The sequence below is a fragment of the Prinia subflava genome, chromosome 16, assembly GCF_021018805.1.
Source record: "Prinia subflava isolate CZ2003 ecotype Zambia chromosome 16, Cam_Psub_1.2, whole genome shotgun sequence".
Lineage (NCBI taxonomy): Eukaryota > Metazoa > Chordata > Aves > Passeriformes > Cisticolidae > Prinia > Prinia subflava.
In genome coordinates, this window is record NC_086262.1 from 9,733,046 (window position 1) to 9,758,658 (window position 25,613).

The 25,613-nt window shown below is 41.8% G+C and overlaps 1 protein-coding gene across 1 annotated transcript in view; it reads right to left on the reverse strand.

Annotated features, from left to right (window-relative positions):
- Nucleotides 1-25,613, reverse strand: part of TRPC7 (transient receptor potential cation channel subfamily C member 7) — a 59,802-nt gene that overhangs the window by 6,949 nt on the left and 27,240 nt on the right. The window contains exons 3-7 of the mRNA XM_063413701.1: nucleotides 19,737-19,901; nucleotides 13,797-14,013; nucleotides 8,771-9,004; nucleotides 6,989-7,253; nucleotides 658-853 (exon numbers count right to left, since the gene is read on the reverse strand). Of these exons, the coding sequence (XP_063269771.1) occupies nucleotides 658-853; nucleotides 6,989-7,253; nucleotides 8,771-9,004; nucleotides 13,797-14,013; nucleotides 19,737-19,901 (1,077 nt within the window). The remainder of the gene's footprint in view (nucleotides 1-657; nucleotides 854-6,988; nucleotides 7,254-8,770; nucleotides 9,005-13,796; nucleotides 14,014-19,736; nucleotides 19,902-25,613) is intronic.

Sequence of the window (25,613 nt, forward strand, 5' to 3'; positions counted from 1 at the left end):
CACTCTGCTAATAGGCCCCACTACTGGGCAGGGCTGGGTAAACCCTGCAAATGCCTTTCTGCAGAAACATATTCATTCCTTGAGGGCTCTGTTTATATGCCTTAAAAGATGGGGTTTGTAAATGTCCATGAAGTCATGTTTTGCAGACCCTAGAGACTCCTCAAAAAAATTGTATCAAGCTTTAGGCCTGGTAATTGGAAAATATGGAATTTCTAAACATTTTCATGAATGCACATGAGCTTCAGATCTACATGGGTTTAAGCAGTAGAGAACAGGGCAAAAAATCAGCAGAAATATTATTCTGTCATAAGCAAACAATGCAGCTAAGGCAACACACAGGGATAAATTATCATAATCAACAAAGGAAATAAAAACTATTCACAAACTACTTTCATCAAATACATGTGAAGGAAATTGAGTTTACTCACAGAGGATCATTAAGAACAAGGAAGCTGAAACAGTTATAGAAATTATGCATTGTTGAATATTAATTCAATATAATTTGGGGACAGACTCAGCCTTAACTCTTATGCTGTGTAACAAGTTTTCAGGATTCTAACTTTGGCTGTAGAGTAAGCTACAGCCTCCTTGGGTGTTCAGCATTTTCATTATCAGAAATAATTAAATACATTGAGTTTGTAATCTGATTTATCTTACCTCAATTTCCTGATAGGAGTTGTTGATCATGGCTATTAGCATATTAAGCAGCACAACCACCATAGTCACATTATATACTCCATAGAGTACATATCCAATATTCTCAATGAATTTATGGTCGTACTTCAGCACCACAGATATCACTTCAGATAAGCCAAATATTGACCAGAATAAGGTTTTAAAACTTTCTTCTACCCTAAAAATAAAGCAAACAATCAGTTTATAGAGTTGACACTGGGTTAGCCAAGCCACATGCTAATAATAAAAGCAGCAATGCACAAATATAAATATATCTTGGCACAGTTATTGTAACCCATTATCCATCACTTAGGGATGTGCCAAATCATATTTCCTGATTTGATAAAGAAAGATGATTTCTGATTAATTCTACAAAGTTACAGTGTGCCCTGATTTGCTCCATCTGTTCTTATCAGGGACACTTGGAGTTTGTGTCCCTAATAGGGATGACAAATCCATGGGCAACTTGCAGTTTGAAACTTTTTTTGTAGTTTTGGCTTTTTGCTGGCTTTTGCTTCTACTCACTCACTCTTTTCTCATCCCGAGAAGACAGAACCAAGTCTGACCTCTTTCTATGCAGTTTCCAGGGCAGAAGAGAAGCATGTCTTTTACCCAGGAGAAGGGATTGAAAAGTTCTGCTTTGTGGCATTAATATAAAGAACAGAGTGCAAATATAGCCAGATCATAGTCTGATTTTTTTTTTCCCATCCCGTTTTGGGACTGCAAACATGTCAGGCACCCAAGCATTTGTAGGAAAAAATTTGATTTAAGGTGTGGTAGAAGATGTTGTAGTGAGGCATTTTGATTTGATTATTATCCTTGCTTGAAAGCAGAAAGGAACAAGCAGAAAATTAAAAGGTTGAAAGATAGGAAAAAGGGCAATAAGCCAATGACAAAAAGAAGTGGGGCTGGAAAGAATGTGGCCAGACTAACAGGTCAAAAGGAGAGTCTGATCCAAGGAATCAGGGCTGTGACAGGGGAGGGGAGCAGCCGCAGCTGAAAAGGACAAAAGGAGGAGGAGAAGGAAGAGGAGGGATGCTGGCACATTCTGAAAGCATTTTGCCTAGTATTTAATTTAAAAGGCATTTTGCCTTTGCCCAGCAATCCTTAACCTGTTAACAGTTAATTGCCTCCTTTCTCCTCCTGCCTGCCAGGAGGTAACACCTTCAAATGAAACAATGCCATATAAAAATTATTTTGATGAAATGATTTTTAGTAGGGTGGCAGACTAATCCAGCTAAATCTGTTTATAAAAACAGCTTATAGACACAAACCACGGCATATTCAACAGAAAAAAGAAACTTTACATCAATTCCAGCATCCAGTACACCATTCATAAAAGCAAGAGAAATCAATTTCAACCCTTTGAAAGGCTGGTGCAGATTCCTGGGCATTTCCTTTCTGCTGCAGCAAGCTGGTGTTTAATTCCCATCATAATTTGTGGTACTCCATATTTCATTTACAATATTTGTAAAACTGTGGTAAAGAGTATAATGTTTACTCTGTATATTGTGGGGAGTAACCTTGAGTGATGTTTCAAATAAATATTGCACAACCTCATTGATCCCAGAGTCACTGGTACCACAGTCCCTGACCCTGTTGCTCTGTGTGGCTGCAAAGAGACCCTTGGGGGATGATCTCTGCCCGTGCCACGCTCAGGTGCCCTCACTTTTCCACCTGCTGCTCCTTCCCTCTCCTGCTTTCTCTGCTGTTTTCTCCTGCCCTCATCTGCAGCCAGGATGAGCTGCCATCAATGTGTCACATTCCCTCCACGTGCAGCAGCAATCTGGCCACTGCTTCTTCCATAGGTGTTGTACTTTCCAATAAGGAACACATATTGCACCCATGATCTCTGGCACTGAAATTCACCACCAAAGAGATTTCCCCAACCAATAAAAACCATAAACCCCAGCCTTGAGCCCAGCTGCACCCTGCTATTAACCTTCCTTTCAATTTAGAAAGTTTCCCTCAGTTTTCCACCCTGCAGGCAGATTTTAATGCAATGTGTCAGCTCTGCACCTTTTCTGCAGCTCAAACACTAACAGAGGTTAGTGCCAGCAGTGCCTGATTCTCCTTGAATGTTAATTGAGAGCTGCAAGCAGCCTTGACCCCCCTGAGACCCAGAGGTAAGGGCAGGGGTGCCAGGTTCCTCTGCAAGTCCATAAACCTTATTTCCAGTGTCACACACCAGTGCCCGTGGTGGTGGGGCTGGTGGAGAGGTTGGCCTAACCTGTAGCACCAAAACGATTCAGCAGTGCCCCCAGGCAGGTGCAGGTCTCCCTCTGTCAGAGGAAATGATTTAAGGAGACCTTGTACTGGTCCATCCCTACCCTTCAAAAAGGCTGGATGACTCTTTTCTTCTCCCTGTTAAATCACTGCCAGATTGCACGAGATTTGGCACAGGTTGCAGTTAACATCAGCTGGGTTTGTTTTTTTGTGGTTTTTTTTTTTTTTTTTTTCAAGAACATCTCACTAAAACATGAGAGGAGGACGTTGGGAGCCAAGTTCTCAAAAGCTCCAAGATGCCTCTGTGTCTCCTTGTTGCCAGATAAGCAATTTACCCCCTTCCTGCAAGGTCAGCAGGTGTTTTATCCTTCTCAAAGGCAAACAAGGGAAGGATTTAGGAATTCAGGAGTCCTGCCCAGACTGACAGCTCCTGGCAGCAGGAGGGGCTGGCAGTGACAGATTGGCTGATGCTCCTTGTGGAGGTGGGCAGGCAGCAATCACCCTCTACTGTGGTAGAACTGACTGCTGCACTGGGGAGACCACAGACGTTGTTTGTTTGTTTCATGACATTTATTTCAGTAAAACTGAAAGGGTTTGCCTCGAGGAAGGTGATGCTTCCTAACAGACCATAACTATTTATCTATTTGCAGATTTTCCTCGCTTTTTTAAACAGCAGTGTGCTGTTCATCAGGAAGGATCATGGCAAAGCTCTCATTTCATATCAGTCTTGTGCCCTCCTCTTTAAGAAAGCTTAAGGCATCCTTTCAGATTTATCTCCTTAAATGAATTGGAGAACTAACTCTGCCAAAAAAGCAACACAGTCAATGTAATCTACAAAACGATCACATTTTGACAAAACAAAACAAGTAGAAAAAAGCCTTCAAGCCTTGAAGTACTTTGGCACTGAACAGTGAGTCACTCTCTCCTTTGGGGAGAGTGAGACAGAAAACCTTGCCTTGTAGCCTTCAGCCTGATTTCTGATGCAGAAAGCAAGATGAGCACAATCAGCCTTGCCTCCATTTCGATTTTGTTTGCATAGCATGTTCTTAATTACAGGCTGTTTCAAGAGCTGTGTGCTGTACACAGCATCTGATAAACACATAAACATAGCTGGCGTGGTGGCAACTGCTGTGGAAATGATCTGCTCTTCAGCACTGAAGAACTTCCAAAAAATTTTGAAAGTATGGTTAGTTAAATAATTTCTATATTTAACTGTATGGAGTAAAGACAACTGCATCCTTATTTTCTATGCATCCAGAACATCAAAATGAAAGAAATGACGGAAACTTTGTATAATAACTCAAATCAGAGGCCACTGGGGGGCTGTGTGCTTGCTCTGTAGATGACAACAGAGGAGAAATTGAGTACACAATTTCAAAGTACAGTAGCAAGGGAGGGGGAAAGTTAAACCAAACACTCACTGTTATCATTAGAACTAAGCAAGCAATTCCCTCAGTGTACACTCTTTTTTTCTGCTTACGCACTGCCCTGGGAAGGTGTGCTTTTCTTAAATGTGGAGTTATTTTAGTGAGCAGCTGTTTGTCTAAGGTTTCCCACTGAGGCCATCCAGGGAGCTGTCAATGCTCTTTGGAACTGGCCACTGTTAATTATGTGCCCAAATCCAATGGGTGCTTTTCTGTCCCAGCTGTCCAAGTGACCTCTGAGAATCAGGTCCCACAGTTAGACAGTCACATTTCTGACTACAAAACTCACTGTAAAATTTCACCCATCCTCATCAGAATTCACAAACGTGCTCACAGGAAATGCCTTTTATGATGTTGCTGAAGTCACAGGAGGGTTATAAGGACATCAAAGCAAGCATTATCCCTTTTTGCCCCAGTGATTTTTCAGTGAATGAACAGCTGGGTTTCTTATCCAGCTCTAACACTGAAACCTTCCTCCTTTCCGTGAGTAAATTAATGGAGAAGGAGACCACCACCTTCAGTAAGACAAACAAGCAGCCACAAAAATAGAGCAGGAAGCATTTCTATTACTGGTATCTGCCCATCTGCCAAAATAACCTTGCAATTAGCCTCCTAAAATTGTTTGAGACTGTCTACCTCAGGGCTTCTAGTTTGGTGCATGGAATGTCCAACAAGGATTTTCAGAATGAATGTAAATCTATTCTCTTTGTTTCCCATCATGAAGGGACTCCTTTTCACTGATCATCATTTGCTACTCCTGTGTGTTTAAATAATCAGAATAAAGTATTTTTAAAGTCTCTTCCAAATTCTTAAAAGGAAAATTTATGCTCATGGAAAATTCACTTTATAATAACATGAAGTCCCTCCAGGGTAAGTAGTCAGCAGGCTGAAGTTAAGGAGGATCTCTCCCCAGTCCAAATATCCCTTGGACATTTAAAGCAATCTTTAGTCCAGTGAGTAGTCATCATTTTAGTGACTATTTGATCATTATTTCAATCAAAAGACAGTAACTACTGGAAGATGCACTTAGATAATGAGTGCTAATAAGAGAGCTCCTGTGCTGAATTGCACCAGCCACTGGAATTTGTCAGAGCTGCTCTCCAGGGATGTGCCTGGGGGATGCCATAAGTGAGGGCTGCTGTGCCACCAGGCAGTCAGGGATGGTTCTGACTTGATTCTCATTAAGTCTTGTGCTTCAAGGGCATCTTCTTCTTTTCGGCTCTGAAGCAAGTCACATCCCACACACTCAGTTCTCCCTAACTACTGAGCACAGAGAGATGTAAATGCATCTGGTCTCACAAATCCTTCCATTAAAATACACCCTGAGGCTCTAGGAGAGGTCTAGAAGGCAAATTTGGCTCAACGAGGGAAAATAAACATTGTGTTACAGGTTACATGTCACACAAGAGGGTGGTGTGGAAAAACTGGAAGGCAACAGCCACTTGCAGGACAGAAATTATGCTGGAAAGGTCATTTCTCCAAGAGGAGTGATGAGCTTAGCCCCAGGCTCACTGTGTAACATGTTCCAGAATTGACACATCAAATGCAGCATCAAATGTGCACACAGTAACCACTGTGGGCTCAGGCACTGTAGCTTGGGAGTTGTTTCCTGGAAGTCAGCTCACAGCAAGGGGAAAACCTCCTGCCAAGTTTCCACAGCCAGGTGTGTGGGAAGGAAGGACCTCATTGTGTCCCTAAGGCAAGTCAAGGTGGATTTGTGAGACACAAAACTGTCCCGGTGCTGTGCTGGTGCCACATTGCACTGCAAGGGAGGAGGCTTCACCTGGATGCAGGGGACACATCCCTCATACTCAGCAGGACTGTCCCCTGCTCTGGAAACTCCTTCAGGACCTCAGCTCTCCCCCACAGGACTGGGATTTGTGTTCCTGGGGTCCTGGAGAATCCAGACTGCATTTTGTCCTGCCACCAAAGGGCTGTAAGCTCAGAAACAGCCTCACTCCAAACCTCATTCCATTGGCATTTGCCAATCTCTTCCCAACATTCCTGACATTGTGAAGGAGGGACACCCAGCACAGACAGCTCTGCAGGGCTGTGAGTGCTGCCAGGTGAGCATAGCCCAGGTAGACCCAGTGGAGAGGAGCCTGGTGTGATGCTCTCTGCAATTTTCACACGGGAGAAGTTCCCAGTCAGGACTTAAACCCCACATCCCAGGCACCCAATAATCACAGCTGCACTCAGATGATGTCCTAAAACTGATCACACAATCACAGAATATTCTGAGTTGGAAGGGACCCCACAAGGACTGTCGAGTCCAGCTCTTAAACAAATGGCCCCTACAGGAACTGAACCCATGAGGCTGGCTCTTGGAGAAGCAAAAGCCTTCCTTATTTTACATACATTTCATCTTACAGATTTAAGAACTTAGGTTTAACTTTTCCACTGCTCCTCTTGACACATTTAACTGAATGTCTCACAAAGCATTTCCCTGAACTGCTATTTTGATTTCCAGAGATAACCAGTTCTGAGCTGCTCCTCTCCCTACACTCAGGTGAGAGCTGGCTGCCAGGGCTGCAGTACAAGTTTCCCTGTCAAAACCTGGGTGTGATTTCCCCACAGAGCTGCAGCAGGAACTGCCTGAGCAGCCCTTGCACCATGGGAAGGGTTGGAGCCCTGAGAGCAGCCCCTTCCCCAGGGCTACTCACGTTGTAAACGCGGGGTTGTACTTTGCACCAAGGTAGTAGGAGTAAAGGTTGAACATCCCAATCATGAAGGCTAGGAACACCATGATGAAGATGACCATGAACTTGAAGATATCCTTCACAGTCCTGCCCAGGGAGATCTGCAGGGGGCCGAAGCTTTCGTTGGCTGGAAGAATGTAAGCAATGCGGGAGAAGCTGAGTACCACAGCTATGGCATACAGGCCTTCTGAAATGATCTGAGGATCCGAGGGGAGCCACTTGTTCCTGGCTAAAACAACACAGGTACACTCGGTGTTAGTGACAAAAAGGGTTAGATGGAGGCTGCTGTGATAAATGACCCCTCCTCCAGACTCAATCTTGCATTTGGGTGGGAGTTGAAGAGAAAAAAAAAGAACTTTGGGGCAATTGTTCACTGGATCACAATGAGTTGTGCAAATGTGGTGAATTAGTTGTATTTTTAACATGGAAAAGGCAGGAAATTACCAAGTCACTGGGATTTACTGGAGCCAGTGAAAAAACCAGCAAGGCTTTAAACAACCTTGGTATTTTCTGTTTCCTAATTGAGTATCAGCTGTGCTGTGCCTTCTCCATTTGAAGCTCTTGAGATGGAGAACCAAAACCACAACAGAGTGGAGTGTAGCTGCATATTTGAATACTGTGTCAGTATTTAGAAAGGAAGCATTAGGGAGACCAAGATCTCTATCCCCACCATTAGATTAGGATTCGTTCAGATAAAGCAGGTATAAACATTGTGTACCATTTCATGTTATCTCTAAATTAAAACCAGTTTCTGAAGTCTAGTTACTCCAATATTTTTACTTTAGAAAGCTCCAGATATGCATAATTTACCTAATCTGCTCAAAATGTAAACATTCATATTAATATGGCTTGTAAGTGTCCTAGCATCAGCTGAGGTCCCTAAGACTGTGACTCACAGTTAAAACATGTGACATCTTCAGGGCCACAGAAGTAAACTTAGGCATTATTTGCAGTAATCTGAACCAAAGGAAAAGCAGCAGATGGAAGAATTCACAGGATCTCATTGGGATATTTTGTTCTGGACCCTTTGCACCTTTGTATCATGAACTCACTTTAAATGAGTGACCCTTGGTGCCCAGCTCTGGAGCTCCTGCAGCCCCCCTGGAGCAGAAATCCCCATGGGTTTTGCCCAGGGTGTCACCTAGAGCTTGCAGGGGTGTGCAAGGTCTCCAGTTCCCACACAAGTGGGAAGCTCTGTTCATTTCTGTATGGCAAAGGAAAACCATTTCAGCCATCCAAAATAACAAAATTTTCAAAGCACTGCTGCAGTTTGCATTTCCCAATGTCAGCATTTATAGATGATACAGGCTCTACAAAAATGTAGGTTCTGGCAAGCAGCAGCTTTCTGTATTGCTATTTTTATTTATTTTTATAGAGGTGTTGGATGTAACAGAAACGCAGAGTTACTGCAGCCTCAGATTCTGTGTTTGTTCACACATCTCCCTCCCCTCTCATTTGGAAAAACAAGCAGATTAATTCATCTGTAATTCTGCTCACTCTGAGTTCCTGTATCTGTTGCTCAAGCTACATTTTCAGGATGTAGCTGTAGCACAAGAGCAGAGGCTGAATGAAGTTCAGATCCTTTCTGACTGGTAAGGAAGATGGCTGGAATGGATAGATCTAGGGAAAATAATTTGGTTCATTTAGAAAAAACTATATAAATATCACAAAAAGAAAGCTGCTTTCACTAGTGCCACACATTAACCTAAAAGAACAGGAAGTATTAGACAGCAAAAAGCATCTTACCATAGGTAAAATAAGCAACTTCAGGGGGAAGGGTGACATTATTGAGGTCATCATCTTGAACGTACTGGTCTACGTACTGTTGTGCCTCAGATGCCTTAAGAAAAGCCATGAACCTGGCAGTGAAGGATGCCACGAAGATGGACAACATCCCAAAGTCCAGCAGGTTCCAGAGATGCACCACATATTCACGTGGACCCTCTTCCCAGATCTCCTTGCACTCCGACCATATCATACCTGCAGAGGGACCAGAGCATCTTTAACTGGCAAACACAGGAAATATTTTTGTACTCACACAGATCTGTTTCCTGTTTGCAGTGGCTTCTAAGACTGAAGCAAAAGACTCTTTAATTAAACAAATTTATTGAGAATGGCTTATGTCATCTTTTCTTAAAAACTGATACAGCCTTTTAGTTTGTATGTCCTTTTGTGCTTATGAAGCAGAAATCTGAAAATGCCACTATGTAAGTCAATGGAAAAGCTGATTTCTGATGATGACAGAAAAAGCACTGTTCAGAAATTCTGATGACTCTAGAAAATTCTAGTGCTGATGTAGCTGGAAAAAAGGTAGATTTCCTCTCTTGTCCCCAAAATGACCTTTCTACACCATGGCACTGAAGATGGCATTGCCCGCTCTGCTAATCTTTTCCTCCTTCCCTAAAATACTGCGAGTGTTCATTTTGAGAATGCAAACAGAACTCTTCGAAAGTAAATCCAGTATGGTTAAAAAAGTGTAAGACAGAAGTTCTGTTCTTCCAATTTCATAAAGCTTTCTGTATAAAATAATGAATTTCCATATATTAAAGTCCAATCTAGCACTTTAAAAACACTGAGTTTAGCCCTGATTTATGATTTCTGACAACAGACTTACAAATAAACGTAAATGCCAAACCCAGTGAATTCAAATATTTAACATCCATTTCCTGCTGGGAAGAGCTGGGGTGGACAAGTGAATTCAATCAAAGAGCTCAGGTCAGATTGACCAATTTGCCCAATTTTCAATCCCAGCAGGGCTCCAGGGCCGAAATCTCACTCCTGAAGAGCTAAAGAGTTGGAATATTTAACCCACTGATAAATATTTCCTGCGCTCTACCCAGTCCTGTTTCCATAGCAGCAGCAAAATTCACATTTAATCAAGACGGAGCAGCGCCTGCCAATTTCCATGTGACCTCCTGCAATCTCCTTTCTGTGCACTCCTTTCATCCTCTCTGCTGGAAGCTCTGGTGGTGTGGGGTGTAAATGCGTGTGCTGGGCTCCCTCTGAAGCTCCTGGCAGCACTGGGTGTCCCAGGGGTGCACTGGGAGCTGGATTGCAGGGAGGGAAGCAGGTCAGTGGGAATTTAGCCCGAGGCTGGAGCAGTGGAGAAGTGCTGCTGTCAGTCTTTGTGTGTGGGGAAGGATTTCAAGAGAAAAAAGGAAAGCTGAGCTATCCATAGCACCATCAGCCAAGGGCACAGCGAGCTCATGACCTCCACAGCCCTGGAATCTCCCTGGAGATATACTCTGACATAAATTATATAAATTATGCTGAGTGTAGGGCAGAGACCTGCAGAATGCTGAGCAGAGGCAGAGGCAGGGCAGGAGAGGAGCCTCCCAGCTCTCCTCCTCCACGGTGCTTGGCTGTGTAAAAGCAGGAACTTCATTCCACCCTGACACACACCATGAGTGAGATTTAATAATAAATAGCCTAAGGGAGAAGGTGGAAGAATTGGTTTCTCAGGAATTTTCCTGGAGCGAGGATGAAATATTAAAGAAACATTTCTACCTTGAAAAAAAACCATTGCAGAAATGGTGGATAGGAGCCATTAGCCCTGTGCATTACACATGTGTGCTTTATAAAGGTACTAAAGCACTTATGGAAATATCACAGTGGTAGCATTGCCCTACAAAGCACAAAGCACATAAAATTCTCAGTTTCCAGGGTTCCAACACTTGTTCACTGATGACTAGAAATGACTCCCATCCAAATTTATTTCTAATCTTGCTCACTTAATATACCTAAATCACAGATTAATGAAGTAAGAAATGTTTAAAACTGAGGAGTCTGACTAAAATTAGAATCCTTCTGTGAAAGTAATGTTCTATTGGCCTATAATTTCCACCATTCTTTTCCTCAACTTTGTGGCAATCATTTTTTAAAAATATCTATTCACGACAAGTAGAAAAGTTGCAGTAATTACTTGGTCAGTACTGCTGGGTGATTGTATATACATTGTGAGAGAGGAATTCAAAGCTTCTCCTTAGTAAAAGTATTGAGAAGAGAAAAATCAGGTAAAATTCAGGGAATGGGACATAAGATGAGATGTAAGAAATAAGGAGAAGCAGTTAGACAAAGCAGCTCTGCCAGGATGTGATTGCATTCCAGTCTGGTGTTTCTGAGGTCCCCAATGGCTCTGGCAGGGGGCATTTCCCTGAGTTTGATGCTCAGAGATGAGGGATATGAGCAGCTCCTTGGCTCCAGATTGTCTCTTGTTCCCACAGCAGGGATAATCAGAAATGTCACCTTGATGGGCAGTTCTGGTGTCAGCAGGGGCAGGAGAGTCAAGATACAAGCACAGCCCATCTGGAAGAAAAATGGGAGTGTGCAAGAAATGCTGTGCACAAAAAGGAGCAGTTTGTCAGATTTTCATCTCTTCTGGCCTGGTACATAAATCAGGAGCAGCTGATGTTGCAGAGCTGCCTTTGGGCCTTCCTGGGCCACCAAAGGCTGTTGGATTAAGAGATTAAGAGTGCACAGATTGCATCTACCCAGAGTTTAACTGCTACCCTGGCTGCTTCTGCAGCAGGGATTTAAAATAAACCCCCTTCTTTCAGTGCACATTCTGTCCAGACTGCTCACAAGGAAAATGCCAGCATTCCTCATTTGAAGGCAAGACATGGGAAGACCTGTCCACAGGGAAGGGGCAGCCAAGGTATGTAAAGAGCCCTGGATGCATGAGCCAAAATTGCTGTGCACCTGTACAAAGGGGATGCTGGTCTTGTTTAACCTCATGAAACCCCTATGACTCCTTTAAATTGTCTGGGTGATGCATCCCATCCTTCAGGTGTGTCAGCATCAGCATTTGACATCTGCCATCTCACTAAGGGTGCACTTGAACCCTCTGTCTGTGTCATTTATGCTGGTATTAAATAACGCTGGTGCCAGCACACAGAGACACCGCTGGTCACTGATGTCCATCAGTGGACTTTGAGCCACTACCCACATGACCCTCCAACAGCTTTCTTATCCATCTATCAGTCCTATCAAATCCACCTCTCTCTGATTTAGAGAGGGTGTTGTGGGGATCCATGGAAAAAGGTTTACAGAATTCCAGTTAAATGACATCTGCAGCTTGTCCTTGTGCCCTTGCACAGTCACTCCATCAGAGAAGGCCACTAGGCAGGTCTATGTTGGCCACTCTAATTATATTTCTACTTGTGTATAGGTATTTATAATACCTATAAGATTTTAGCATCAAAAGTCGTTACCCTTAGTGCTTTTACAGTCCTTAAAATTCAGAGTCACATATGGGGCTCAACAGGTGCAGATGTCTGCAGGCCAGGTGCACCAAACTTTCACCCCAGTATTGCTGAAACATTACTTGAAGCTTTATGGAGGCAGGCAGGTAAAATGGCCAGAGAAGACTGTCTGTGCAGATGTAGGCAGTCATTAGAAAATCTCATTATATTCAGGAGTCTGTACAATGAATCACCTTTCCTCTCCCAGAAAAGTGAAAACCTTCGCTTTAAATGAAATGTTTTCTTCTTCATCTCTAACTCAACAAGCAGACAGATACCTACTGCCTATCAGAAAAGAATACCTAGTTTAAAATCTAATCATCTTGTCCAACTGCTTTAATATAATTTTAAAAATATATCTTACAGTCTTATTCCATCCAGTCTGGCATCTATTCAGTATTTTCTAGCCTAATATCCTGTATGGGATTCTGATTATCTTGAGGACAGGGAACAAAGAAACACTGGCCAGGAAGTCATCAGATAGAGCAGCCATATCCTCTTTTTCAGGGGAATTTAATGCCATCAGTACTATGGAACAGTGGAATTTTTTGCTGCAAGAAAAGAATCAAAATCGTGGTGGTGAGTTAAAATAGCAACAGAAGAGGGAGACAAAGATTCTACAGAGTTGATAAGCTCAATTTCCCAATAAAATCTCCTGAGCTTGTTTAGATTAGTTGGTTCAACCTAAGTGACCTGCAAGGAGTAAATGATACCTGTAGGAAAAGTGAGATATATGAATTTGTCTGAAACTCCTTAGAAATTTAACTTGGGCGTGTGACATACTTTTGCACTCAAAGGGTTCACCCACATAAATCCTTTCTTTGTAATTGTTGAATAACTTAATTTCTTTTCTAAGATTTGAGCACTGCACTGTCCTCTCACCAGTAAAAATTTCTTACTACGAATTTCGTGAAGTCCAGTTCTTACTTGCCTAGTAGGTTTCATTACTAGATCTTGGAGTGCATTACAAAAAAAACAAATGACATTATACTCATTTTGCAGACAAAGACACAGAGGTTCAGTGAATTACAGTAGGATCCCATGGCAGGGTAATAAATCAGAGAGACTCACCACACTTCTTTCTGCTCACTTTGTCCCAGAGTGAAGCCACAAGTTTCTATTAAATTACCCTCTTTATGATGCAATGATTAAATCAACATAGGTAAATAGGCAACATCCATCATTTACAATGGAAAGTGGAAAAATCAGGTCAATGAGTATTTACAAAGCATCATTCAATGTCTTTGAACATGGTGACCAAGATCAAAGTCTTCTTTGCATCCTCTTTTAATCAAAACTCTTGACATCAACCTCTAGACTCATAGTGGGTTTTTTCAGTTTGGGGAATTTTCTTGGTTTGGGTTGTTTGTTTAGCTAGAGTTTTTGTTTGTTTGGGTTTTTTTGGTTGGGGTTTGGCTTTTTGTTGTTGTTTGTTTGTCTTAATTTTTCTTTTTGTCTTTGTCTTGTCACTATGTATCATGCTATTGAGGCTGAATTTCCACAGAGGACTTGTACATTTTGGATTTACTTACCCAATACCCACTTCATGATCAGCAGTTCTGTCCATGAGAACTGCGTTGTTTTGACTCTGAATATTTGTTTTGGATGATCTGTGATGGTCTCGTTGGGGAGATTCTTGACTCCTTCAAACCGATCCGAAGCGTTCACTACTAACAGTCCAAGGAAGATTGTGAAAGAAACTGCATGAGCCACAAACTTCATGAAAGGACTTCGGAGGGTACGTCCCAGCTGCAATGGAACAGACACAGTCAGGAGGTTTTTATTCACACACCTCCTAGGAGTTATTTCACTATAAAAATTTGAAACCTTTTGCCCGCCGTGAAAAGGATTCGGTAATTGATTCTGGATCATTAACAGAATTCCAACAAATAGGGTTCAGATTTGTTCAAGTTGTTTTTTGCTGTTACTAGACATTATGCATTGGGTGATTTTCTATGCATGGCGATGTCTTACAGTACCCCTTTAAACCCACATGTAATATTTAATTGTCCTGGCCATATGGTGAGTGGAAAATGAAGAGATAGGACATTTATATGAGAAACATATTTGTTTGTGTACGTGTTATATGAATATCAATATAAATCCTAATAATGGACACAATTCTCATCCTTAAATCATTAGGATATGTTAGAATCTTTTATTAATGGTGAATTCTTGGTTCATTATCAACATATAAGAAATAGCCTTCTGTTTAAATATTCTTTAGTAATGCTTTTCATATGCTTTGCTCTGATAGTCTTCTCTCATAATTAGTACAAAAGCTGGAGAATTACTCCCTGAACACAAGGATTTATTTCAAGTCACTAAGCCAAGAACAAGAGCAGCAGGTCTCTTCACTACAGATAATTGTTTCTCTCTTCTTGAACAGCTTTCTTTGTTAATGAATTTAAATATCACTCTTTTAATTTTATGTTTTCTGTGAACCACAAAAACATTACTCCAGAAAGATAGAAAAGAAGCATTTTAGGAACCACTAGAGCCAAAGCCTCTAGTGCTGGACACAACAGGGAGCAATGGAAGAGCTGGCCTGGATAGGGTCTTTCCAAACTCCCCTCAAAGACTGGATTTTTTTTCTGTATATTATTTATTGATTCATTACCCTTGATAACAAAGTATCATCCATTTTTTCTTAATATCCACTGATTTGATAATAAAACTTAATAAGAAAAGGGACATAAAAGGAAATTACTTGTTTTGATATTTATCTCCAATAGCAGATTAATTCCAAGGAGCCCTGGTCTCTGCTTATGGCAGAACAGGAAATATTTCAAAATCAGAGGTCCTTGTGTCTAGGGAAATTCAAAGGAAGTCCTAGGATTCTGCAGTTTATTTCCTTTATCATACCAGAGTTTTTAAAATGTCAATAAAATATTTTATAAAGTTGACAGAATAGGAACTCCTACTGGAAAATATGCATGTTTCTAAACACTGGAGATACTTGCCATTAAAGAAAATGAAAATATCTGCTCCTTCCTGAGGTCCTTATTAACATTCTCTGAGGTCAATAAGGACGTGCTTAATTGGGTAGATCTTGCACTGATTTGAAACCCAAGTTTATTTAATCTTGTCTGAGAATAATAATATGGCAGACTTTGGAGTGGATGAAGTGTGTTAAAAGCAGTCTCAACACTTGCAGTTCTGGTTCGCCTCCAGTGCTGTCACCATTGGTGTAGTTCTCAGCAGTTTTTATGGTAGATGTTCTGTAGATTTATGCTTTGTAATAGAATCTGTAATTCCAGTACTGAGCTGGTGGGGTGATGGGATAGGCCTGAAATCACACAGTAATAATCTCAGAGGTTTTCCTCCTATGACCTGAGAGAGTTCAGATTCCAAGAGTAAAGTATAAGAACAGCCGTGGATCTGTAGCAAGGAGTTTTTAAGAAAGTGCATTTGTAATCTGTATGAGACTCATTTCTACCCTGAATTCACTGAAAGAGAAAAAGCATTACCTATTGAATCACGAATCCTCTCCACATAATTAGACTTTTTCTGCTGTCTATAGAAATGTAAAAAGTAAAGACCTTAGATTAAAGTAGCATAGTCTCAGTTATCAGAGAAATAATCCTGAGTATTACAGAAGCAAATGAATTCCATGGGTAATTTCCCTTCCTTCTCTCATGATTTAACAGAAATTTTTATTTAGTTAGCATTACATCAGCCATTTGTCCCATTTATTATTGCAGAAAGCTTACCATTATTTTCTTGAGCTGATGTTTTTTATATCTTCTCAGAAATCTGACTTTTAGCTAAGAGCTACAGAAGGTGTTGACTAAAATATTCTATAAAAAGTTAATGACGTGTCCATTCCTCCAGCCAGTCTAACACTTTATGACAATAAGATTTTTCAAGCAATGTGATACAGCTAAACTCCAGGTGTGTAACTGCATGAATGTATCAATTTCTTGATTTTTTAGAAAATCAAAGTACCACCTTTCATCAAACCAAGATTGCAGGGTAATGTCTGGCTGTTACTGCTAAGATAGAAACAGTGACAGTGTGTGAATACAAAGCTTCATTCTTAAGAGAGTAGATAATTTCATGACTTGGTATCCTATCTCTATGATAGGAAAATAATGAAGCATACATTCATGTCAAAACAAAAATATATAATGTGATATCATCACAAAATTTTCCAAATGCTCGAAGAGATGGAAACAAAAATGGATAGAGTCATAAAGAAAAAATCCATTACTATGCTCAGTACTATGCACATAGCAGAAGCCTAAAGGACACCATTGTAGTGATCTCATGTGTTTTAGGGGTAAAAAGGTACAGATATGGCTCAGGCAGGGGGAACCATTAAATTCCAGTGCTTAAACAATGCAGAGTCTGTTGCAGTGGGAGCTGCAGTTCACAAATCCTCAGCACGGCTTCAGGAAAATGGGAAAGCAGCCCAGACAATGAGGGCTGTGTGTGAGTGACCTCTCAGTGCTGCAGTGTTTGAACATGCACTCCAACCAACCCAAGAAAAAAGAGAACACATCTTGAAGCTCTGCAGACAATCCAAACAGCCCCTCTTGCTATTGTCTTTACATTTTTGGGCAACAGGCAGTGCAATTTTTGTATCCATTCTCTTTTTGTCACCAATGAAAAAAATTTGGAGATCAACATATAAAGTTTATTTCAGAGTCACGGCCTCCAGGATATGGATGAGTCAGCAAGGATATTTCAGGATAGGATAGGCTTAAACTTCATGGGTCATGTCAACAGTCTGTGCATCCAGAACTGGATGAATGGCTGACTGACACTAAAACTGGTTTTAATAAAGTCAGCTCTGTGCAACAGAAGGAAAAAAAAAGTAAGGTTGAGGTACAGTCTCCAGTCAACACTATGTACCAAATTTTTGTAGGTAGTATTTGGTATGGTACATTCTAACCCCTCAGAGCTTTATTAGAGAAAATTTTCTCTTGGGGAGGACAGGCTTTAAAGTATGTTCCTAGCTAAGATACATCAGTGAAGGAATTTTGAATATGAGATCTTCTATTACCCAAAGGGAAGCTGCAGAATTTGATCATCATAAGGATGTGACACACAGTAGTGTTGCTCAGGACAGCTCCTGTTGCAGTGTTCCACTTTGGAGATTTCCTCCATTTCCTCACTGCCTTGGTCCATAAAAGAGCCCCTGACTCACGCCTGGGCACCTCTGTGTCTCTGCAGACAGGCCTGATTTAAGTTAAATATCTTAATTGATTACTACTATGGAAAAATGATTTCTTTGCCCAGTTGTGTTACATCAAGACTGCTTCCATCAGTAAAAAACAAATAGAACACCTGTAAAGCTGACCAGGACAAAACTGGGCTGCTCAGAGGGGAGATGCTGCCCGTGTAGATTTTTCTGTAAAATCCTGTGAGAGGTTACCAGGCTCTTGGATCAACCTTGAAATTAACAGTGATGATTTTGGGTGAGGTACCAATTCTTAGGGGAAAAATTGCGTTTGTTATTCAGTTATTTCTATCACAGGCCCCAATCAAAAATCAAGACTACATTGTTCTGATCAAGGCAAATCCATGCATTAAAAGACAATACCCATTTGAAAGAAATTTCAATTGGACTTTGTGCTAGAAGGTTACATGTGGTTTTTCACAGTCTAGTGGGGTGAAAAGGAAGGAGCATTTAAAAATGAGAATGCTTGAAAAGTTTAGGATAATGAAATCAAAGTTGATGAAAAGTTAAGTATCCCCCCCTTATATTTTTAAATTTTAATACACCTACCTCAAGAAATTAAAACCAAGTAACTTTCTCAATAAATTCTCACTTCTGCTGTAAAACTGTTTTAGTTTTAGGGGTGTTTTACCTCAGTTCCTTTCCCCTTAGTTTTTATGTTTTTCTTTTACATTCTCCACTTATTTCTGGTATAATTGTTCTTCCCACCTATTGCTTTATTCAAATGTGGCCTCTGTAATTCTGAGACTACACCACCAATGTTGCCATTGGCTGGTGTGCCAACTCCCAACACATTCAACAGAGGTGAAGGAAATTAAACAGCTTCATAAATCCCTGCTAGACTGGGGTCTGACGTGAGAGAATCAAGGTGGTAATTCCACACAACAATTCCCTCAGCCAAAACCACCTGCAGCAAGCCTGGCTTTCACAGGCACTTCCCTGTGGGCACCTCTGGAGTCCTGTCTGGCACCCAGGAAAAATGAGGGGCTTTGTGTTGATACAGACCTCGAGGAGATGGAGTCACATCCTCATATACTCTAACACAAAATTAACACAACTCCTCTTGGAGCTGTTTTGGAGGAGACCAAGGCTTAAACATGGAGGAGACCAAGGATTTTCTTATCTCAGACGTGCTGAAGGACTGTTTTTCTGATTGCACTAATATGTTTCAAATAATAGTCTTTCCTCAATACCAATTGATGGATCTATAATTGAGTTTGATAAATTTAGAAAGGATTCCTCACCAGTTTTTAGAGGAAATGGGAGAAGATACTTTCAAGAGTGAATACAATACCAGTGCCGGGGGTCATTTTGGACAAATTTAAGTACCTGTGACAAGCCTCCTGCAGAAGACCTTGTAAGGGATGATGCTGCTGGCTATTGCTGAATGTGAAATGATCTTCTCCCCTGCCACTGCTTTTTCTGTGGCAAGAGCAGTGACAAAGCTATTTATCACTCAGCCACACACCTATTTATCTCCACTTGTTTGAGCAGACTCTTTCAGGATGAAACCTCTACAGATTTCATACCACAAACAACTTGAGATTGTACTTAAGACAAAGATTGGCTCTGGTCCTTTGATCTCTAAGTCTCAACAAACTCTCCTCCTCCATCTGATCTGTATTTAGGTATACAGCAGGATTCCAAATTTCATAATTTTTTTGTCAAAACCATAATGATTTTATGATTAGGTCTATTCTTTGCTACAACATTAAGAAGTTTCCTGGGGCTTTCCAGAGTTTCAGACCCATGTGTCATAATAATGCTCCACTAACTAAACCCACAATAATGCTGCATTTAGTAAAACCACAATAATGTTCCTTAATTAAAACCACAAACTCAGAAAGAAGGAGAAAAGGTAACAAAGGAGCCCTGAAGAAGGGAGGAACCCACAAAGAAAAGTGCATAAAAGAACAAGAATTTAAACATCACAGTTAACTAAAACAAGAATCTTTTCCGAGTTATTTCCAGTTTTGGTGGCTCTTCTATTTTTGCTTCACTCCCATGTTGTTATCTCCTATACATTTCTTTTTCCTTTTGTTTTCTTGTCACCCACTCCTCACCCTCTTTGCCCACCACCCCACTTTTCTCCCTCTGAAGATGAATCTCAAACCACGTCAGTTCCATTTGTGTCCTTCAAGCAACACCTCAAGCTTTCTCTCCCCTGGGGCAATCTTAGAGGATACCATGGATCACTTCCCAACAGCCCCATGGAAAAACCTCGGGTTTCACTCCAGGCCCCAGGTGGGAATCCCTGTGAACCCCAGGCAGCACCAGGAGCTTGTACCTTGCTGCAGGGAGCAATCCAGTAGGCAATGGCCAGGAAGGGCAGCCCGATGGAGACCCCAAAGACAGCCAGGAACTTCACAGCGATGGATTGCTGCCGCAGCCCCGAGAGGTTCTCGTACCACATGGTGAGCAGCTGCTGCTGGCAGTTGGGGTGAGCAACAAACTGCAAGAAAAAAACCACAAACAGAGACATCAGGAGCACTGTGAGGAGGGTGAGATTTCAGGGAATAACCTTGTGAACTTGCCCGTGGAACAGGACAGGTCATGTCTTTGCTGTCCAACAAACAGAGAACTGCAAACCAGGCACACAGGACCCCCAGGTTCTGGCACAGTGTGCATTGCTTCTGCTCCTCGTCTTCTCTAGAGAAAAGCCATTTTTATGTGACTAAAAAGCAAAATGTCTGAGCCAAAATCCATTAGTGGTGAGCACTGACAACATGCCTCTGAGCAAGTTACATCGTGGGGTAAGACAGGGTACCCTGAGGTTCAGAAAAGACACAAAGGTGCTTGGAGGTCAAGCTGAAAAACACTGTGATGACTTTGCTAAGGATAGAGGACATTGACACAGCAGCCTAACACAGTGCTAATATTATATTGTTCTATTCACTTTGTAAAGACCCAGAGGGAGACATTCTGCAAGGCTCTCCTGCAAATTATGAGAGCTGGCTGGTATTTTGGTACTTTAAATGCTTCATCCCAGAGTACCTTTCAAAATATGACAGCTCATTCTTTACTGATAGGACAAAAAGACAAATTCAAAAGCAGAAGGAAAAACTGTGGTGCTCTGGTACAGAAAGTACCTGATTTGTACCCTGTAACTGAGACTCTTCTTCAGTTTACTGTTCAGAATTAAAAAAAAAAAAAAGAGGTAAAAGAAAAGGTGAGCAGCAGAAAAGTGAAAAGGGCAATTTCTTAATGGCCAAATTACAGCAACACCAGATCCTACCTAACAGTTTTATAATAAAAGATTAAACTTCTGTAGTTCTTACTGTTCTTTGAGGTGATTGAATTTAGAATGTGGCTATATTTAACCACGAAGAAGGATAATTAAAATTCAAAGTAACAGAGAGAAAAAAATGAAAAATAAATATGTTGCTGATGCAGAAATTGCATTAGTAGAACCTAGGGTTTCATTTATTAGCAAGGTGGCTGAATAAATGTTCCTAGGAAGGAAATGAAAAATGCTCTAATCTTTCAAAGAGCAGAACTTTCTGGAGGTGAAGGGGAGGATGAAGGGGGTCAAGAAAAAAAGAGAGTAGGAAAGCAGAGGCTGCTGAGGGCTTGGCAGGCACAGGTAAGGGACAGGGACCATGCCTGGCAGCTGCCCCTTGCCCTGGATCAGCCTTTAAGCCTCACCCAGCTGGAGGATTTCAGCTGTCATCTGTAGTTTTCTTGGGACTGAAAAGCAGAGAAAAATTCTAACTGTGCTTTCATCTTCACTCTGTGTGAACAGTGATCGATTTGGGAACTTAATGGACTCTTTTCGAGATGTTTGCATAACAAAACTGTTACTCTTCAGGTGGAAATACAGTTGCACAGTAATTAGGATTGCTCTGGAGCAACACTTTTCCTTCATTAATAGCACATTAGAACAAAGAAAATTGATTGGTACTTTTAACCTCCTTTGTCTTTAGAATTTTTTCCTGGAAACATTATCATTTTAATATGCTTTCTTTTAAGCTGCTTTCATGAAAAAGAAAGCTTTCATAAAAGAAGATAATTATAAATCATGAGTCCTAGACCTTCTGAGCATTTAAAGTTGAGGTGATGACAGCAGTATTACAAGGAAACAATTCCTAATGCCTGGTGTTTATGTTTGTCCTAATGCTGCTTGGGCTTGTTATCTTCCTGGCAAATGGACAGAAAAATGAAGTGGAAAGAAGCTCAGTAGAGAATTAATCCCTTTTGCAAATTTTATTTTCAGATATCATGAGTTCAACAACATTTCTAATGTCCCTGGAAAGGGAAATGACACTGGTGAATGTGCAGACTTCTGGGGTGAAGGGCCTGAGCAATCTCCAGACTTCCTCCTCCTCTTGCAATTGTTCACTACATTATGAGAATTGATTCAAACAAGGAAATTCAGTTGTCCTTGGCAATGAGACAGTCAAAGATTTCTGGTTGGCATTTCAGAGACTTCATCAGACATTTTAATCTGTCCATTTTTCCACTTTGTCTGGAAACAGTTACAACAAAAATACAAATACAGGAAAATTGAGAAGGAATTGCCATAAAACCCAGTTCAGTGGAACAATTCATTTTGTACAAGGCAATAAAGACAGGCAGAGTGCCATAGAGCCTAGATGGTGTCCATCTGTCATCTGCTTGGCCCATACCCTCCCACTCCCCACACCAGTCAGGATTTTCCATGCCTGGGTCCACTCCTGGGTCAGGGGCCTCATCAGCCCCTCTGGACACACCAGCCCTCACTCCAGACACACTGCAGACCATGTAGAGGAAGCTTACAAGGTGAAATATGAGGAAGGGGGTCACTTAAACATTCAGAGCTCTTATCTCTGTGGTTTTGAACACAGCCGCAAAAACATTCCACCACTTCTCCCCCCTTTGCTCTCAGCTCCAGGTTTAAAGGCACAAAACTTATTTCTGGGCTAAACAGACGATGGGGATACAACTCAGCATCATAAAGTCACCCCAGGGCATCATCTTACTCTATTACAAAAATGAGGGAAAAATAAGTTAAGGATGAGGAAGATCAGAGCCTGAATGAGTTTTGATCTGTTATTTGCTTACAGCAAGCAGTACAGCTTTCCTTGTTTTCTCTATCAGACATTAGTGAAACACACTGGGACCCTTTGGGCATTGCCAGCCCTCCCTCTATCAACATTTCAGAGACTGATCTTAGAGCTCCCCAGAGATGTTACAGAGCCATTTAACTTTCTCTCTTCCCTGGGAATGGGCAGTGACACCAAGTTAAAGATTACACTAATGCTTTGGTTAGTGACTTAGGCACGGAGAAGAGCAGAGCTTGAGACAAAGGCTTCAAGGCAGAATGCCTCAAAGCATAATGACAAATGGTGATGTGTGATACTGAATTTCAGAGCACTGAATGCTGCAGTGCTTTTTCAATGTTCCCATTAAACGCTATTTTGCTTTCCTCAGTGCTGGAAAATGAGGCGAGGAGCTTTTAGGGACAAGCTGTGGATGCTCCTGTGCTGCAGACAGGAAAGAGCAGTGTGACCAGGGCTGTGCAGAAGGGCAGCATGGCTCTGATTGAAATGCAAGCACTGGCAGTGCAGGGGATTTCCTGGCTCCAAAACCAACCACTTAAAAGCATTGAGTGCTTTGTCTCCTGGGCACAGGCTGTAAGGTAATGCATCAGGATCTGCGAGCTCAAGCAAAATGTTTTCCAGTGCTTCTGCCTTCAGAAAGCACAGTGGGTGGGAGCCTTGCTGCTCCCACGGCCCTGGGATCCCAGCAGATGGCAGCGGGTTTTCCTGGTACTTATTGATGTAGGAAGGAAATTGTTCTTCCCTCCAGCCTGTCAGTCACACAGATTTTTAAGTTAAAAAAGGCTAAACAAGCCCATAATAAAATCACATATCAATCGGCTCAAAAAATGGAGCCACTATTTCTGAGAGGAGGTGAAAGACTCAGGAAAATATTGACACCTCCAAAAGCCCCTGTCCTGTGCTACAGGGGATTAAATGAGAGACATGAATATTTATCTGGAATATGGAAAAAAGTTTCTTGAAGACTTCAGTGGGAATTGAATAGACCCAAAAGAAGAGTTTTACATATAGGAATAAAGAGGGTGTTTCAGAGACCACTGTGAATAACACACTGAGTGATCACTTTTCCACATTTCTATCTAACTTGACAGCTCTTTCTAGTAGCTCTACATGTTGTATGCATTGTGGGGAAACTCTGAGAGCTCTTACAACAGAATGAGAGCTTTTCCTCAGTACAGTTGTTCATAAAAGCAGGAGTTTCACTCCAGATGATAAAGTACCTTTATATTTTTTAAACATATAGAAAGTTACTTCTGATAGAAAACACTGTAATAGACTTCTATTTTTTATTTTCTATTATATTGAACAGAGAAAGAGCCTGGGAGAGGAGAGGAGAGGAGAGGAGAGGAGAGGAGAGGAGAGGAGAGGAGAGGAGAGGAGAGGAGAGGAGAGGAGAGGAGAGGAGAGGAGAGGAGAGGAGAGGAGAGGAGAGGAGAGGAGAGGAGAGGAGAGGAGAGGAGAGGAGAGGAGAGGAGAGGAGAGGAGAGGAGAGGAGAGGAGAGGAGAGGAGAGGAGAGGAGAGGAGAGGAGAGGAGAGGAGAGGAGAGGAGAGGAGAGGAGAGGAGAGGAGAGGAGAGGAGAGGATCTTGGATAGAAAAATGGTATCAGCAGAAATAAAACTCACAGCAAGGCAGCTGAGAGACAGAGGTCAACCTCAGATGATTGGAATTAATGGTGCAGAAAGAAACCAGTATCTCTTTTATTACTGAAATAATTCCATTTCCCTCAAAACTACAGAAATCTACCACTGAGGCAAAAGAATTACCCACTCAGACAGGATCATCTCACTTTGCTAATGTACCCTACACTGAATAGCCAGGGGCTGTGGTAGGAAGGCAAAACTCATCAGTGGAGCAGTGAAAGCAGATAAAACCCTGCATATCAGAGCAAACACCATGAACCTGTGACTACAAAGTCCTGAGGTCCTCTCAGCTTGTGCCTTCCCTGCCAGCCTTATGGCAAACTCGAGTGTTTTTAATCACTGAGTGTGAGCTGAAAAGGAGCTGCATAAATAGACTTTCAGGAGAACATTGGAGGTGTCAAGAGACACTGGCAGGGATGAGCAATTTCTCTTTCCATCATGTAGCTGCATTCATGTCCTTGGAACAACCTTTCTGGGTTCATTATGAAGCATTTACCTTTTGATGTAGCTCTTTGCTTCTGCACACCTACATTTATTAACACATTTTAGGCTGCAGCACCTGCTCACAGGAACCCTGGGCTGGGTGTGTAATGCTTCAAATGCCAGGAATCTGAGGGAAAATGCTGACTCAAATGAGTCATCCAAAGGTTTCAATTGTCCCCTTGTGCCCCTGAATTACAAGTGAAAAAGAAAGGGGCAGCAAATGGGTTGCATACGTGGCTTTTCCCATTTTGCCAGCCCTGCCCATGGCAGGAGGGTTGGACCTGGGTGATCTTTAAGGTCTCTTTCCAACCTGAACCATTCTTGATTGTGTGTTGTGAGGACCAGAGGAGCAGTGCTCCTGCAGGGATGCACACATTGGAAAAAGCAGGTGGGATCTGAACCACACACACTGTGTGCTCTGGAAAGTTAAAAGTACATCAGAATTATAATGAAGATTTCCTGACACCTCACAGAAAAACACAGCCTGAGCTGAGCTTGCCATGCTCATGTTCCCAGCAGGACCAAAGCCAGGGCTGGTCTGGAAGGGGAATTGAGGTTTCCTTGGCAGCTTTGCTGTGCTTGAGCAAAACCAGAGGGAGGGGGGGAGGGAGGGAGAGCTGGGCTTGCTGCACAGGCAGCGCTGTGTTTCTCCAGGCAAAGCCTCCACCAAAGGAGGAATGAAATCACCCCTTTTCAGCAGGTCACTGAAGACTGTGGGAGAATCAGCAAACATTGGCAGGGGTGGAAAAGCTCCGGGAAAGGTCAAAGCAGGATATTGCTGCTCTTGCCCTGAAGGGTGAAAAATACACTGCCATTTCACCAAAGGGGATCAGGTGAATTAAGAGGTAAACATGTGCCCACATGCAAATGACAGGGAAAAAAAAAAATCAATGAATGTATTAAAACAAAATATAGTTTCTCTGCTTTTATAACACTTTTTCCTTTTGAAGATTCCTTTTGTATTTTAGGCATTTTTAAGACTTGAAGGCTAAATAAAGGG